Source organism: Balaenoptera ricei, chromosome 15 (assembly GCF_028023285.1).
Source record: "Balaenoptera ricei isolate mBalRic1 chromosome 15, mBalRic1.hap2, whole genome shotgun sequence".
In the NCBI taxonomy this organism is placed as follows: Eukaryota; Metazoa; Chordata; class Mammalia; order Artiodactyla; family Balaenopteridae; genus Balaenoptera; species Balaenoptera ricei.
In genome coordinates this window covers 66,747,614-66,765,918 of record NC_082653.1, presented here as the reverse complement: position 1 = coordinate 66,765,918, position 18,305 = coordinate 66,747,614, and the positions used below count along the sequence as shown (strand labels likewise).

General features: G+C 40.5%; 1 protein-coding gene across 2 annotated transcripts in view; it reads left to right on the top strand.

Annotated features, from left to right (window-relative positions):
* LOC132349529 (acyl-coenzyme A synthetase ACSM1, mitochondrial) overlaps positions 1-18,305 on the top strand; it is a 62,215-nt gene that overhangs the window by 31,447 nt on the left and 12,463 nt on the right. For both annotated transcript variants that reach the window (XM_059897964.1, XM_059897965.1), the window contains exons 6-11: positions 1,287-1,427; positions 2,213-2,372; positions 4,294-4,373; positions 6,616-6,739; positions 8,940-9,020; positions 9,564-9,665. In XM_059897964.1, the coding sequence (XP_059753947.1) occupies positions 1,287-1,427; positions 2,213-2,372; positions 4,294-4,373; positions 6,616-6,739; positions 8,940-9,020; positions 9,564-9,665 (688 nt within the window). The remainder of the gene's footprint in view (positions 1-1,286; positions 1,428-2,212; positions 2,373-4,293; positions 4,374-6,615; positions 6,740-8,939; positions 9,021-9,563; positions 9,666-18,305) is intronic.

The window sequence follows — 18,305 nt, the reverse complement described above, 5'->3', positions numbered from 1 at the left end:
GTGTAAAGTCAGAGGGTTATTGTGTTGCATATTCCTTGTAGGTGGGGAATCTGAATATTATTTTTATGTAAATAATTAGCAATTAAAGAAATTGAACGAAAGGTTAAGATGAATTTTTAAGGTGAAACTTGAGACTGAGAAAAAAATGACAGGCAGCTTTGGGAGCAAACACTTTCCATGTCTTAGGGGGTGGGTGTCTATAGGGACACCTTGAAGGGAAAGTTAGGGAAGTGCTGAAGGTAAGAAAGACCCCTCCACCTCCAAAACTCTGATTCTGCAACCCTTCAGACATTCTTCATATCACACACAAACCATGCTGGATTTGTTTTCTTGAAGTACTTCCACAGTTTTTAAAGCTCTTTACTTCAACCCCCAATGGCAAATATTACAGTGAAATCACATCTTATGCTAGATTCTAAAGTCAGAGAATTAGATTAAAATAGCTTAAACAAAGAATACTCATTAAAACTCGCCTAAATTGCCCAGACTCAGTATGGTATCATTTCTCCACAAGAGCCAGTGCTCCCTCCAGCACTGGGATTACTTGCAGCCTCTCTGACTGAGTACTATAGGAAGCTTGCATTTACAATTGTAATAGGCCCAAGAAAGAGACCCTCAGCCAAGGAGAAGCTCCCCAAGAACCGAGGCAGATGGAGGGAGCTACGGATTCTACCTTCCACCTCTAGCTCATGCTAGGGCAGATGTACATATATATATTCCTTACACTCTCATTCTCCCTAGCTTTCTCTTTCCCACCCCTCAACACCAAGTTTATGAGGTTAAATTCCCATGAAGCTAGTCTGTGTAAAATACAAGGTTAGCAGTGTGACTAAAAGCATAGTATATGGATCACACTCTCTGAGTTTGAATCCTGGCTCTGCAACTTGCTGGCTATATGTCTTCAGGTAAGTTACCTAACCTCTCTGAGCCTCAGTTCCCTCATCTATAAAATGGGCATAAAAGCAGTACTTACCTCTTAGGGTTGCTATGAAGATTGAATGAGTTCTTATTTGTAAATCATTTAGAGCATTGTCTGGAATCATTGGCAATACTATTTCAATGTTTATTAAACTAAAAATAATCCATCATATTTTCCCCACTTTTTAAAATGAAGAAATGTCAGTCCACCTATCCAAGTCACCCATAAACTTTGTTTGATGCCTAATACTGGGAGTTGCAAACCCCAGTTTTCTGACTCTAAGCCTCATATTGCTTCTTTTGCTTCCCCAGAGGATGGAAAAACAGGAAACATGACTTCTGTCCTTTTGTATTGAATCCCTTTGCAGATCAGGATCCCCAGTTCACACCTGTATTAAGTCAAAGACCCTGGACCCAATGGCCATCTTCTTCACCAGTGGGACCACAGGCTTCCCCAAGATGGCAAAGCACAGCCATGGACTTGCTTTGCGATCCTTCTTCCCTTCATGGTAGGAGAGAGGGCACCAGCTTAGAAGCTGGGCCACAGATCTGGGGTGAAGTGTGTATGTATATGTGTATGTGCTGGGAAAGGAACTCTTGGTGGAATTGACCCCATGCTGTTTATCCTTTCTGCTCTCTTTGGTTCAGACCCCTAAGGGTGTGAGAAGTATAGACTATGCATGAGTGTTTGCTGACAGAGGCATCTGAATGACAAAGGAGGCACATTTGGGTCCTTCCTGAGCACCTTCACAGCAGGCATGGAGGAGATGTGGGTGGAAACAGTAGGCATTCTGCAAACCACACAAATGACAAGCCCCTGTGTCACTGTCAGTGGTTCCAGGGTTTAGTGGGGAAAGATAAAATGCTCCAGCAATGTGACCTTATGTGACAGGTCCTCTCCTCTCCTCGATTGTGGACAAATCCGGCATGAAGTTTCCCAATCATGAACTGTTAGGGAAAAATAATACCTGGAACTAAGCCACACCAAGCCACTGCCCTAACCTGGAACAAACATAGAGGCTGAAGCTGGGTTAACCATTTAATCAATTTTAAACCAAACTCTTCTCCCTTCTCCCCGTCCCCCAACTAGTAATATTCAAACCAGACCACGTTCTGTATACTTTGTACCTTATTAACCAGACCAGGGGGACAAAGAAGGCTTTTTGTAGACATTTGGTATCTGTGCTAATGATAACAACTGAGTAGCAAAATCCTGGAGAATGGGGGTGGAGAAAAGGGAAGGATAGTATAGTAGTCAGAATAGTATCTGAGGCTAACTGTATTTTGGAGTTAGCAGGAAATTACTGCAGCTGAAGACATCTGATGTCCTCTGGTGCCTGTCAGACACAGGCTGGGTTCTGGCTGTCCTGGGGTCCCTGCTTGAACCATGGACAGCGGGGTCTACAGTCTTTGTCCATCATCTGCCCCAATTTGACCCCAAGGTCATTGTACAGGTAAGAAGACGAACCTTTCGATATCAACAAACTCCCAGAAAAAACTCATTTCGAGTTCAAAAACTGGATCCAACTGAGAAAATACTTTATTTAGCAAAGAAGCCTCTTAGTATAATATAACCCTGGTTCTGGGTTTCTCAAATGTGAAGGACTGAATCAATCATTGTATCAGAATTACATCAAGATGTAACTCTGAAGAAAACACATATTCCAAACCTTTCCCTAGACCTATGGATCAAACTTGTGGACCTGGGAACCAGAATATACATTTTGAGATATGAAAGCAAACAGAACAAGCTCAGGTCTCCTGTATCCTGGATCCTGGCTCTACCAGGGCCAGGTAGCTGGTGTGTGAATGTTGTATTTGTGTGGCTACTCAATTTAATGACGTATTTAGAAACTAAGGTGTTGGAATATGACAGATCTAGTTTCGTATCCCATGATTGACATTTATTAGTGGTTTACTTACCACTCTGAGCTTCAGTTTCCTCATCTGTAAAATGAGAGTCTTAATGGTTACTATCTCCACAAAATTGTTGGGAATATTAATGAGATGACATAGGAAAGGTGTGTAAAGTGCTTAGCCCTGAAACTAGCACAGAGAGAACACTCAGTAAGTGGTAGCAGTTGCTATTATGCATACACCATGATAATAACAGGTCACCTGCGTGAACTCCTTCAACGTATTTCTCTTCACTTAAAAACTGTCTTTGTGTCTCCACTCACTCCCCTGCTTTCTATCTCAGAGGTAGACCTGCCCCTTCACCTCTCAACGTCCAACTCCCTCCCAACAACTGCTGCCGATCCTGTTCTTTTCCCTGCCCTTCTGTTTGGAGCCCCTCTCTATTAATCTTTAACTCATTAAACCTTTTCTCCTGTATTTTCAATCTCTCACTTTTCATTGACTCTACTCCCTCAGTCCATAAACATATTCAAAGTTCCTCATCCTAAGAACACCTTCCCTTCACCCTGGTACAGCTTGGACCAGCCCCGTCTCTCCTCCCTTAAGGTCAAATTGCTCCATAGCACATTCTGCACTTGCTACAGCTACCGCCTGTTCCCCCAGCTTAGTCCTGAGCACCGCAGTCATCCAAGGCTCTGCCCTCAACTGTCCCTCCCCTCTAAGCAGCTGCCTTTACTTCCATTTCTCCAGCAGGTACATCTACTCAGGTGGCTCTCAAAACTGTCCAGTCTTCTCTCTCCAGGCTAGTTCCCCCCTGTTTTTCTGCTGGTTGGTTAAGTTAATCTGATCATCCCTCCGACACCTGAAACTGTACCTCCCACTTCTCACTCCCTGTCCCTGTGTCAATATCTGCCTCTCCGTCATTATTTTCTGCCTGCATCCTGCCAGCCTCTGAGGCATAAAACTGTGCAAGCCACACTGAATCCACCTCTCTCCTTCCCCCACCAGGTCTAATTCTCCTTCCCCTACAAGGGGTGTCCCCAAAGTCTCAGTGTATTTTAAGCTTGAATGATTTCAAAGAATTGAGTCTACAAATTCACCCCCATCCCTGCATTTGAAAGTTTAATTGTTTAATTTACTTTACACTTATTACTTTCGTGAATTTTTAAAAATAAACTTTTTAAATTACTTGGTTTCAGTCTCTCCTATTGAAGATGGGAGATAGTGACTAAAACGAAAAATGTTAAATTAAAAATTTCCTATTCAAATTCACAAAACAAAACTTTCCCTTCATTCCCTCCCTACCCATCCCCTCAACTTAGACTTCCTTGTGTTGCGCCAATAGTACCTGACACATGCCATGTACGAAATTCATGCTCAATTTAAGTATACTGAAAGAATTAACAGATGAATAAATGGGCTCTCCTAGAGGAGAGGTCAGAGTTAAAATGCTAATAACAAATCTATATTTTAAATCTTAATTGTAAAAATAAAATTTTTTCTCTCCTAACTCTCTAGACTTTATTCAAATACCCTATTACTCAATGCTTTGCTGCGCCCTCTGTATTTCGAATGATTCTGCAGCAGAATTCCACCAGGTATGGTAGAAGTGGCTGCGGTTGGTAACAGGAGTCTTCGGGTAGGATTTTAAGTTATGTGATGCACTGTGGTCTGACTGATTTTAGCTATGGTTCTTTGAGGATACTGTGTGTGTGGGGGGGGGGCATAAATGTTGGTGGTGATATTTAGCAGCTAGTCTAATTATTTCTTTAAACAGGATTCAGAGAACCAAATGAAACACTCAGTGAGCCTTGCATCATTGTGGGTTTTTACTTTTACACACATTTTGTTGTGAGATAAACATACAGAAAAGTATATAAGATATGCATTTACAGATTAATGAATTGTCGAAAATAAAACACTTATGCAACCGCTCACCCAAGGCACAGAAATAGAACATGGCCAGTGGCCCCAGAGACCTCCTCATGCCTCTGCATCTCCACTAAAGGAATCCACTACCTTGGCTTTTATGGTGTTCGTTTCCTTATTTTCCCTCATAGTTTATATAGGAAATATCCCTAGACAAATTACTTTACTTGCTTTTGAACTTCATGTAATCGTACATTATTCCGTAATATCTGGCTTCTTTTTTCAACATTATGTTTCTAAGAAGTGTCTGTGTTGTTATATAATGCTGGAGTTAATTTTCATTGCTGTATAACATTACATTTAATGAAAGTAGCACATTTTTAATCAGTTCTATTATTGGGCATTTGGGTAGTTTTCAGTTTGGGACTATTGATTAATGCTGCATTTAATTTTTGAACATGTACATAAACACGTAAACACACATTGCTGTAGATCTTCTCTGGGAGAGGAATTGCTAGGTCACACTGACATTGTCCCCTACTACTTTATTTTCCAAAGTATTGAACCAAGGTATGCTTCCCCTAGCAGGGGAGGAGAATTCCCATTGTTCCACATCTTTGGCAATATTTGTTTTTGTCCAAGTTTTAATTTTTCCCAATCTGATGGGTATGTAGTATCACACTGTAATTTTATTTTTGCATTTCCCCATGTTTGTGGATTAATTTTTAACTCACTTGATCTGCTCTTTGAACCTTAGGGTTGTTTATGTATCTTTTAGCGACTCTGAAATTGAAATGGCTACTTAAAAATCAGAGCTAACATTTTTTAGACATATAAGACTTAAAATATCAAGGACTTCAATTTATGAAGGTAATTGAAATACAGCTTGATTTTATTCATGAACCCTCAATCTGACAGAATTATGTTTCCAACTGTATTTCAAAGCTCATATTACAGCTACTTGTTGCAACGTTCTTGAGATGGTGAACAAACCCCATAAAAATTCAACCAGGGCATGAATATTGACTCTGTTGGAGACTCTGCCCATTTTATGTACTTTGGATAAAGCTCAAGAAGAATGAGGAACATACGCTCAACGAAGCCAGCTCTCCTGTCCATCACTACAGGCTCTGTATATACGAGGAGAGGGTGACAAGGGATTCTGCCACGTCCCTCATCCGTACAAGCTGGCTCAGCTCAGCCCCGTGCAAGGTGGTACTAAGACCCCAGTCACTTCTACCCATTTCCTTCAGGGAATCCATCATTATTTTGTGATGGTTTTTGTATTATTTATGGAAATCTTCATGGGGAAAATAGATGAGAGGATTTACATCACACAATGTACCTAGCAAACTGCTGCAAATGTTCACAGCAGACTTTTCTGTTCTCTCCCAAATTCCTGCTCTCAGGGCTGTTACCTGTGATCCTTCTTCCCTTCACTTACATGAAGCCTGGTCTTCCTTGATGTCCCGAGCAATTCATTTCCAACCCCTAATTTGCGTTCTCCAGCCAGAAACACAAAAGGCCTTCAGTTCACATAAGCCCACTCTTCCCAGAAGGCGGTACACTTCTATTACCATCCTAGCATATCCTTGGGGTCTTATCCCTCAGCCCTTATGGTTTATACAAATATCCCTCTTAGCCACATAGAATGCTTAGAATGTGTTCCAAGCACACTTTTCTCTCTCTTGTTACATCAACATCCATATTCAATCCTGATCTCCCTGATTTAACCCATTAGCCTCACCACCACCACAACCTACCCCTGCCAGATGAGTTAACAGGTACCAACAGGAAGTGACTTCCACTTGGACTTGACCATCAGTAAAATGCTCAGAAGACAAGTAAGAAAGCGAAGAAGCAGAAAGGTGAATGATCCAGATGACAATGCTCTGAGCTCTCCCTGGGCCTGGGGCAGAGCGCCCAAGCCCAATCTGCGGAGGCCCTGTTGACACCTTGCCTTCCCCTCAGCCTCAGGTTCCCCACCCTGGAGCACTGCTGTACTGGTGGGGAGGCCCTGCTGCCCGAGGAGCAAGAGCTGTGGAGAAGACAGACAGGCATTCTGCTCTACCAGGCCTACGGACAGTCAGAGACGGTAGGTGAATGGTCCCTCTGGGCCAGTCAGGATGTGCTCGTCCACGGAGCCCAGCAGGTGAGCTGAATCCTGCTATGAGTGTGTGCAGAGGCCCCACTGTGCACGCAGCATTGCTCAAAGCCAATGGGAGGTTCTAGAGCTCTAGGCTAATTTGTCCCAAATCAATTTGCAGAAAAGACAATTGTAGCTCATCAACTTGTCAAAAGACCAATGTGCTGAAAGCTATTGGACAAAAACTTAGAAAGGGGTTTAAGGACATGGTGCCACTGTACCTGTGAGAATTAGTTTACGGGAGCCCAGGAGGGGCACTAGCATAGAAGGCACTCTCCAGGAGCATGGAAGCCACCACTGCAAGTCCTGTCCACTTCACCGTCCCTTCCTAGGCAGCAACCACATGAGCAGGCAGGAGCTGGCCCCGGAAGTTCGCTAGTTCATTTCTGGGTGTTTATGAGGAGAGCACACAGCTTTGATTGTGAGACACTAGCAGGAGGAGAGATCTTCTATATACACGCCACACACACACACACACACACACACACACACACACACATACACATACACACAGTGTGATCCCAAAGAGGATCACTGACCAGTCAGGTGGGCAGGGCATTCAAAGAATAATGCATGTCTTGAATCTCGAGGACTTTATCCATGATAGTGTGGGCAGGTATCTCACTTCTAACTCATTTTCAATGCATTTCCGATGCTGGACAGAGCCACTTTCCTCTACTTCCCTATCATCCCTTTAGCTGACAGAGGGATGACTGTCATCTCAGAGCCTGTAGCAAAATAGCTGTTTTAGTCCCAACTGACATACTTTTCTGACATTATTTTGCAAATAAATAAATAAATAAATAATCAGTTACTGGGTCTGCTTCCGGGATTGAGAAATGTTAAGACTCTAGGACTGTCCTTACTGGTTCACAGTTTGCATTCAGACAGGGAGGGTGAGGTTAGAACTACACGCTACACCCATGACACTAGTCCCTTTGCATCAACTATTCATAACAACAGAATACTCCCTGATACCCGGATGTTGCTTTATTTCTGTGAACATTTTCAGACCTATCCACTCATCTCTGCAACATTTTCCACATGCCTAGAGTGTGAGCAGTGACATTGCAGAGGGGAAAGTACTTCCTCTCTCAGGAGCTCAGACCCCAGTTCAGATCTCAGCCTTGCCAGTTATAGGCTTCGAGACTATCAGCATATCACTGAATCTTGCAGAGTCTAGCTTCCCCATCTCCAAAATGGAAATATAATGCCTATCTTGCCAGGTTATGATAAGGTAAATGAAAGAAAGTATACAAAGCTCTGGGCACAGTGTCCAACCCCTATTGCAGTTATGGTTGTCACTGTTGTTTTAAGGTAGGTATTGTGTTTAGATGCTGGGGGTGCAGAGATGGATGGGACAATCTCTATTCTCTGAATGCTCATTATCTACTGAGGGAAACAGACAAGCAGTAATACAAGTGTAGGGAAAAATACCACAGAAAGAGAATCTCCCAACTTCCTTTTATTAGGGCCTGAATGATAGCTAGTAGCAGTTGTTTATTGAATTCTTGGTGTGTGCCTGGCACACACTCACAAGCACTCTAAGCGATAATGTTATAATTACCCCCCTTTGGCAGAGGAGGAGATCAAGGGGGATTACTTGGTACATAGCTAGTGAGCGGTGGAGTCAAGATTCAAACCTTGGTCTCTCTGAGTGTAAAGCACTTAACTTTAGGAAGAATGATAATTTAGAGAACCATAGAGAAGGAATAAGGTTCATCAGGAAGACATAGGGGGTAGGGGAACAGCGTGAACAATCTGAATAATCTCAACACAGCTCTGAGAAGCAGTTGAGGCAGCTACAAGTAAATGTTTGTTAAATATACTCATGGCCCTCCCCGGCAAATGGACACTTGTCTGGCATACAGTGGGCACTCCACACCCTACGTTACATGCCCACAGCTCTGGGCTCACTCCTCTGCTTCTTCTTGGCCTCTCCCACTGGACTCTGTAGCCCCAGCACCGGGCTCAGGCCCAGCCCATGTCAGGTGCAGTGAATGTCTGCTGACTAGAGTTGGGTCTATGCCTTCTAGCTTCGCCACGAGGGCTCTTTGCACAGCATCAAATGACATCTGTGAGCAAGGATGCTGTTTTTGTGATCAGCCTGGACGCTTGGCCAATCCCACTTCTCTTCTTCTGTGAACAGGGAATAAGTTGTGGCACTCTCCGGGGGATGAAGATCAAGCCGGGTTCCATGGGGAAGGCCATCCCACCCTACGACATTCAGGTCTGCTGGTAAAGACATTGGCAGAGAGCAGTTAGTGCTCGGCTATGGTGGGACCATTGTGTGACACGAGGTGACAGAACCAGTCATGCCTCCCGGTTGTCCTTCGTCTTCTCCGCCTACTTTTCCTCCAGTTTCCTGGCGAGGTTTCAGTTGAGACCTGCAATGTCCTGGGCATGAGTGCAGCTTGCCAGGACAGCCAGAGGCCTCATGCACCAAGCCTGGGAAAGAGTACTTGCAGTAGCTCAGGCGGCTCTCTCCACTGCTGGTGCTTTTAGTTTTTCCTGATCCGTGTTTTCTAGCTTGAAGACACATTTGTGATGTCTATATATGCATGAAACACATAGACCCATGGCTTGGGTTTCACCATTTGCTGATTTCAAAGCCTTTTGACAGTTTTATTCTATTTTCTGACAGGGCTCCTCTACCACAACCCCCTCCCCCAATTACCCCCACTGTGTCACATGAATGAGCCAGGCAGTGTTTGGGTGGGGCAGGAGTGTTGGGGATCCCTGCAGGGTGGGATTCACAGGTCTCTTGCTCCAGATCATTGATGACAAGGGCAACATCCTGCCGCCCAACACTGAAGGAAACATTGGCATCAGGATCAAGCCTACCAGACCCATAGGCGTCTTCATGCGCTATGAGGTAAGGACACAGCATCTGCCCCCATACAGGCCCAAGAATCCTTGCAGGGAGCTGTGTAAGTGTGTAAGGGACTGGACTCAACTCTGCATCCTGAGACTTCTTCCTTCTTCCTTTATTCACTCCAAGTCAATTAAACCTTTTCTAATTAATCTCAAAGCTCATAGTGTGTTCCCACATCCCTTTCTGTCATAACCCATCTGGCACATATAGGCTGACTGTTGGGGTAGAAAACAGCCTGGCTTCAGAACCACCAGACTTGGGGTGCAGTGATCTCTTGTGGTTAAGAATGCTGGCTTTGACTCGGTTCACATCATACCACCCCACTTACCAACAGGGTGCAAACAAATCTATTCATCTCGCTGAGCCTCCAGGGGCGCTATTATCCCCACTTTAAAGAGGAAGAAACTGCAGATTGGAAGCTTTACATGTCTTTCCCATGTCAAATAAATGACAGGTCTAGGATTCAAAGTGGTGTGTTTTGGACCCCAAACTCTAAATGAGAAATCCAGGGACTACAGAAACCTACCATAGACTATAAGGAAACCTGCTGTAACTCTTCATCAGACAAACCCTAGCTAGCAGTGGCCACTAAGAGGAAATCCTCAGCTTCCAAGATGGACTGTAGAAGGGTAGACAGACCCTGAAATTGATCTCAGACTCCATCTCCTTTCTACAAAGTCACAGCCACTGGTGTCACTGTTGTGCTCACACTATGGCCTTGGGTGGGTGGGTGGGGTCCTGTCCCTTTGTGGTACTATTGTCCAGAAGCAATCATGCAAGCCTTAGCCTTAATTCTCAGTAGCACATTTTAAAGGTTGGATAAAAGGGAAAATGAACACAGAGTAACAGGTGTATAGAGCAGCAGTTCTTAATACTGCCTGTACGTCAGAATCATTTGAGGGAATTTTTTTTTTTAATACTTGGATCCAACCACAGAGATTCTGGTTAAATTGAACTGGGGTGGTCCAAAGCCATGACTTAAAAAAAATTGTACATAACATGTTTTATTTTGCAAAGGTGTCTTCACATATGGCCACACTGATTTCCTTCATTTCACATGTTCTCATGGCAATGAGACGTGTCACTCTTCCATCGAGATTTGTTAGCTTATATTCTGTTCTTTTATTTTCTTTTTATTGAGGCATATATATATATATATATAATATAAAATTTACCCTTTTCACCATTCCTGAGCATACAGTTCAGTAGCATTGAGTAAAATTTACAATATTACACAACCATCACCGCTATGCATCTGCAGAAAATTTTCACCATCCCCAGAAGAAATTCTGTTCCCATTAAACAATAGCTCTCTAGTCCCCATCTCCCCAGCATTTCGTAACCTCTAATGGTACTTTTTGTCTTTAAGAACTTGCCTATTTTAGTTACCTCATATAAGTGGAATCATACAACATTTGCCCTTTTGTGTCTGGCTTATTTCACTTAGCACAATGTTTTCAAGCTTCATCCATGTTTTAGCAAACTGTCATTTTTTTGAGACTGAATAATATTCCATTGTATGTATATACCACGTTTTGATGGACATTGGGTTGTTTCCACCTTTTGGCCTTTGTGAATAATGCTGCTATGAACACTGTGCAGGTAACTGTTTGGGTCCCTGCTTTCCCTTCTTTTGGTTATATGCCCAGAAATGGAATTGCTAGATCATATGGTAATTCTGTTTAACTTTTTGAGGAATGGCCATACATGTTTTCCACATGCACAAGTGTTTTCATTTCTCCACATCCTTACATACACTTGCTATTTTCAGTTTATTTTAAATAATGGCCATTCTAATGGGTTCAAACTCATTGTGGTTTTGATTGACATTTCTCTAATGACTAGCATCTTTTCATGTTCTTATTGACCATTTGTATATCTTCGAAGAATTGTCTATTCAAGTTCTTTGCCCATTTTTAATTGGGTTGTTCATTTTTCTGTTGTTGTTTTTTCTAATTTGTAAGAGTTCTTTACGTAGGCTGGATATTAATACCTTATCAGATATGCAAATTATATGCTTTGCAATTATTTTCTCCCATTCAGTGGGTTGTCTTTTCACTTTCTTGATAGCATCCTATGACATACAAAGTTTTTAAATTTGGTGAAGAACATTTTATCTATTCAATACTTTTTCTTTTATTTCCTGTGCTTTTGGTGTCATATTCAATAAATCATTGTGAAATCCAAGGCAAGATTTTCCTCTGTGTTTTCTTCCAAGAGTTTCATAAGCTCAGCTCTTACATTTAAGTTTTTGATCCATTTTGAATTAATTTTTGTGTATGATATAAGGTAACTTCATTCTTTTGCATGTGGACATCCAAGTTTCCGAGCACCGTTTGTTAAAAAGACTCTCTTTCCCACTGAATGGTCTAGGCACCCTTGCCTAAAATCAATTGACAGTATATGTGAGGGTTACTTTTTGGGTTCTCTATGCTATTCCAGTGGTCTGTATGTCTCTTTTTATGAACGTATCACATTGTTTTGATTGCTATAGCTTTGAAGTAAGTTTCTGAAATCAGGAGTGTAAGTCCTCCAACTTTTTTCTCCTTTCTAAAGGTTGTGTTTGCATTTTGGGATCCCTTGAGATTTTATGTGAATTTTAGGATGGGTTTTTCTATGTCTGCAAAAAAACACCATTGCAATTTTGATAGGGATTGCACTGAATCTGTAGATAGTGTTGGGCAGCATTGTCACCTTAATATTGTCTCAAATCAATGAATATGGGATGCTTTTCCATTTATTTATGTCTTCTTTCTCTTTTTCAGCAGTGATTTTTAATCTTCAGTGTACAAGTCTTTCACCTTCTATACTAAATTTATCCTTAGTATTGTATTCTTATTGATGTTTTCTTAATTTCCTTTTTGGATTGTTAATTGTTAAAGTATAGAACTGCACCTTAAGTTTTGTGCATTGATTTTCTTTCCTATAACTTTGCTGAATTCCTTTATTAGCTCTAACAATTTGTGTGTGTGTGAGAAAGTTTTTTAGGGTTTTGTACATGTAAGATCATGTTATCTGTGAACAGATCTAGTTTTAATTCTGTTTCATCTTGGTGCCTCATTTCTTTTTGTTGCCAAATTGATCTGGGTAAACTTCCAATACTTTGTTGAGTAGAAATGGTGAGATCAGGCTCTCCTGTCTTGTTCCTGATCTTAAGAGAAAATCTTTCAGTCTTTTACCAGTGAGAATGATGTTAGCTATGCTTTTTTTTAATATATGGCCTTTGTCATGTTGAGGCTGTTTCCTTCTGTTCCTAGTTTATTAAATAAACTGAGGGTTTTTATCATGAAAGGGTATTGAATTTTGTTAAACGCTTTCTCTGCATCAATTGAATAGATATGTGGTCCCCCAGCCCCCACTTTCATTCTATTAGCGTGGGTCATTACATTGATTGATTTTCATATGTTGAACCAGGAATAAATCCCACTTGGACATGGTATATAATCCTTTTAATATGTTGCTGAAATCTGTTTGCTAACATTTTGCTGAGAATTTTGCCCCAATTATTCATAAGGGTCTGTAGTGTTCTTTTCTTGTAGTATCTTTGTCTGGATTTGGTGTCAGAGTAATGTTGACCTCATAGATTGAGTTAAGGAATATGTCCCTCCTCTTCAATTTTTTGGAAGAGCTTGAGAATAATTGGTATTAATTCTTCTTTAAATGTTCGGGAGAGTTCACCAATGAAGCCATCAGGTCTGGGGCTTTCTTTTCAGGGTGGGGAGGGATGAGAGGGTTGATTACTGATTCAATCTCCTTACTAGTTATATAGTTCTATTGAGATTTTTTATTTCTTCATGATTCATTTTTGGTAGATTATGTGTTTCTAGAAATTTGCCTCTTTCATCTAGATTATCCAGTCTTTCAGTGTATAATTGTTCATAGTGTTCTCTTGTAAACTTTTCTTTTTTTGGAATGTAAAATTGCTAGTAAAATCTCCTCTTGCATTTCTGATTTTAATAATTTGAATCATCTTTTTTCTTAATCAATATAGCTAAAAATTTGTCAATTTTTCATCTTATCAAAGAACCAACTTTTGGCTTTATTTGTTCTCTCTATTGTTTTCCTATTCTCTATTTTATTATTTTTTTTTTTTTTTGTTTTTTTTGTTTTTTTTTTTAAAATTTATTTATTTATTTATTTATTTTTAGCTGTGTTGGGTCTTCGTTTCTGTGCGAGGGCTTTCTCCAGTTGCGGCAAGCGGGTGCCATTCTTCATCGCGGTGCGCGGGCCTCTCACTATCGCGGCCTCTCTTGTTGCGGAGCACGGGCTCCAGACGCGCAGGCTCAGTAGTTGTGGCTCACGGGCCTAGTCGCTCCGTGGCATGTGGGATCTTCCCAGACCAGGGCTTGAACCCGTGTCCCCTGACATTGGCAGGCAGATTCTCAACCACTGCGCCACCAGGGAAGCCCTATTTTATTATTCTTAGATCCAAACTTATTTCCTTCCTTTGCTAGCTTTGGATTTAGTTTGCTCTCCTCTTTCTTGTTACTTAAGGTGTTAAGTTATTGATGTGAGATTTTTTTTTTCCTAATGTAGGTGTTTAAAATTCCAAAGCAACACTGCTTTTGTTAAAGTCACAAGCTTTGGTATGTTGTAGTTTGGTTGTTATTTATCTCAATGTAATTTCTAATTTCCCCTGTGATTTCATTTTTGACTTATTGGTTGTTTAAGACTGTATTGCTTAATTTTCTACATATTTGTGAATTTCTCACTTTTCTTTTTGTTGTTAATTTTTAATTTCATTCTATGTGATCAGATAAGATACCTTGTATTATTTCAATCTTCTAAAATGTACTAATCTTTGTTTTGTGGCATATTATGTGGCCCATCCTGTAGAATGTTCCATGTACATTTGAGAAAAATGTATGTTCTGTTGTTCTTAGGCAGGGTATTTTATATATGGGTCAGATCCAATTGGTGTGTAGTGTTAGTCAAGTCCTCCACTTGATTATTGACCTTCTTTCTGGTTGTTCTATCCATTATTGAAAGTAATATATTGAACTCTCCAAGTGTTATTGTAGAACTGTATATTTCTCCCTTCCATTCCATTAATGTTTATTTTATATAATTTGGAGTTTTGATTTCTCCCTTTAATTCTGTCAGTGTTTGCATCATATATTTTGACACTATGCTGTTACGTGCATATACGTTTCTGAATGTTATATAGTCTCAGTGAATTAATCTTTTGTTCAATATATAATGTCGTTTTTTTTTCACTCATACCAGTTTTCAACTTCAAGTTTATTTTGTCTGATATTATTAGATAGCCACCCTAGCTCTCTTTTGACTCCTATTTGTAGGGATTATCTTTTTCCATCTTTTCAACCTACGTTGTTTCTTTGAATCTGAAATGAGTCGCTTATAGACAGTGTAGAGTTGGATCATGTTTTATCATCTGTTCTCCAAATCTCTGCCTTTGGATTGGAGAGTTTCATCCATTTACATTTAAAGTAATTATTGATAAGGAAAGACTTACATATGCCATTTTGCTATTCATCTTCTATATGTCTTAATGCTTTTTTGTCCCTCATTTCCTCCACTACTGCATTCTTTGGTGTTTAGTTGATATTTTGTAGTGACACATTTTGCTTCTCTTCTAATTTCCTTTGGTTTATATTCCTTAGATATTTTCTTCATGGTTACTATGGGGATTACATATAACATCCTAAAATTATAACAATCTAATTTGTATTGATACCAAATTAACTTCAGTTACATACAAAAGCTCTACTTCTAAGCATTATGGTGGTGTAAGACAATCCCTTTATCTCTCTCCTTTAATCTACAACTAGTAAAACATCCATAACTCAACACCGGTTCCTCTGCTCAACACACCAGGACACAAGAGAGATCTACACATCTGTAATCTGAAGGTGGGTGGGTTGGAACACATAGAGGAGGCAGAACCAGGGCCCCCGATACTGGCCTCCTGGCTATCATGGGTGAGCCACAGTCCCAGAGAATCCAGTAGCAGCAGTGAAGGTGACACACATGACTCTGGTTTCCAACTGCAGCAGTGCCCATGGCCACAGAGAACTGGGCAGCAGTAGACATGAGCCCCATGACCCCAGTCCCTTCAGGCACAGGAGCACATGAAACTCCAGACCCCTGCTTGTGGTGGTGGGGCCCATGAACTTGACAACCCCTGGCCCCAGCTTCAACCCCTCCCTCCAACTTCCCCCACTGGGGCAGCAGTGGCTGCAACCTAGGCAACCCCAAACACAGCGGAAGCTTCTGCTATACCAGTGTTCCTGGTGGTGATGCCAGCAACAGAAGTGACACCAGCAACAGCAAGGCACCAGTGACTCCAGGGGCACAAGAAGCGATTATGAGGGCATGGGGCCACACCTTGCACAGAGACAATGGAAGATGGAAAGTGCAGATTCTCAAATACCGCAAGAGGCAGCTCTGGAAAGGCAAACCAAAAACTTGTGCTATACTGCCACCTACTTAAAAACAAAGGAAACACCTCTAGTTACCAATTGTTGGTTTGTTAGAAACAAAGTAAGCAAAACTTTATCTCTTAAGAAAGGTGTTGGATACTTAAATGCACTGGCACAAGAACATCTCATCAAGCACCATGAAAAACGATAGCAATGCAGTGTCCCAAAAAGAAAATGACAATTCTCCAGAAACCAAACTGAAAATCACAGAAGAGCGTGCTTTAACTGATGGAGAATTCAATATAGCTATCATGAAGAAACTCAATGACCTACAAGAAAACTCAGAAAAGCAATTCAATGAGCTCAGGAATAAAGTTGATGAACAGAGGAATACTTTACAAAAGAGATTGGTTACCCTAAAGAGAAACAAACAAATTCTGGAGCTGAAGAACTCAATAACATGAGATAAAAAATGTACTAGAAACCATTGGAAATAGAGCAGACCATATGGAAAGGAGAATTAGTGAGCTCAAAGATAGAAATCTAGAAATGATTCAGGTAGGAGAGAAATACGGTTTTTAAAAAATGAAGAAACTCATCAGACTCCATTAGAAAAGGCAACATAAGTATAATGGGTATTCCAGAAGGAGGAGAGAAGATGAGATCAGAGAGCATATAAATAAATAAGAAATAATAGCTGGGAACTACCCAAACCAGGAGAAGGAACTGGATGTATGGCTCCACAAGCTAATAGAACACCTAATTATCTCAATGCAAACAGACCTTCTCCAAGGCACATTATATTAAGCTATCAAAATCAATGATAAAAAACAATTTTAAAGGCAGTGGGGAAAAAAAGACATTATCCTTCAAAGGTACTCACATTAGCCTATCAGGAGATTTCTCAGCAGAAACTACAGGCCAAGAGAGAGTGAAATGACATATTCAAATGTTGAAAGATAAAAACTGTCAGCCAAGACTATTCTAACCAGCAAAGTTATCCTTCAGGTATGAAGGAGAAATAAAGGTTTTCCCTGACAAACAAAAGCTGAGGAAGTTCATTGCCACTAAACCTGCATTACAAGAAATGTTGAAAGGAGCTCTTCTACCAAAATGAAAAGACAAAAGTACACAAAACTTTGAGTAAATAGATAGAATCAGAAAATTGCAACTCTATATAAGTTGTTAAACAGTCATAGCATAAAAGGGGGAAAAGCAGGAAAGATAACTAAGGTACTTCAATCTGGTAACAAACATACAGTATAAAAGAAGATAATATGAGGTACACACACACAAATATAAAAGGGGAAGAGGAAAACGATGGAACCTGCATAGGCAAATGAGGTAAGATGTTATCTACAGAAAAAGGGCTATTTTATTTATGAGACATTTTATACAAACCTCATGGTAACCACAAAACAAAACATAAAAAAGAATAAGCTGAGAAAAACAACATAGAAAACCACCAAACTAAAATGGCAGAAAGAAACAGAAGGAAAAAAACCAAACCAAACCCCCAAAAATCCAAAAACAAACAACAACAAAAAAGTGGCAATGCAGAGCAACCAGAAAACAAAAGATAAAATGGCAGAACTAAGTCCTCATATATCATCAGTGATCACCCTAAATGCCAATGGATTAAAGTCACCAATCAAAAGACACACAGTGGCTGGATGGATTAAAAAACAAGATCCAACTATATTCTGCCCCCAGGAGACTCATCTCAGCTCTAAAAACAAAATAGACTCTGAGTGAAGGGTTGCGAGATGATACTCCAAGCAAAGGGCAGCCAAAACAAGTGGGTGTAGCTATATTTATAACAGACAAAATAGACTTCAAGCCAAGAAAGGTAAGAAGAGCAAAAGATGAACATTACATAATAATAAAGGAGAGAATCCTTCAAGAATATATGATATTTATTAACATATATACAGCCAACCCTCCAGATCTGCAGGTTTTACATCCACTGATTCAACTAACTGCTGATCAAAAAAAATTCAGAACACAATTCCAGAGAAGCAAAAAGCAAATCTAAATCTGTTGTGTGCCAGCAACTATTTGCATAGCATTTACATTGTATTAGGTATTATAAGTAATCTAGAGATGATATAAACTTTACAGGAAATTGTTTGTACATTATATGCAAATTATAAGAGACTTGAGCATCCTCAAATTTTGGTATCTGCAGGGGTTCCTGGAACCAACGACTGTATACACCTAACGTAGGAGCACCTAAAGTATATAAAGCGATTATTAA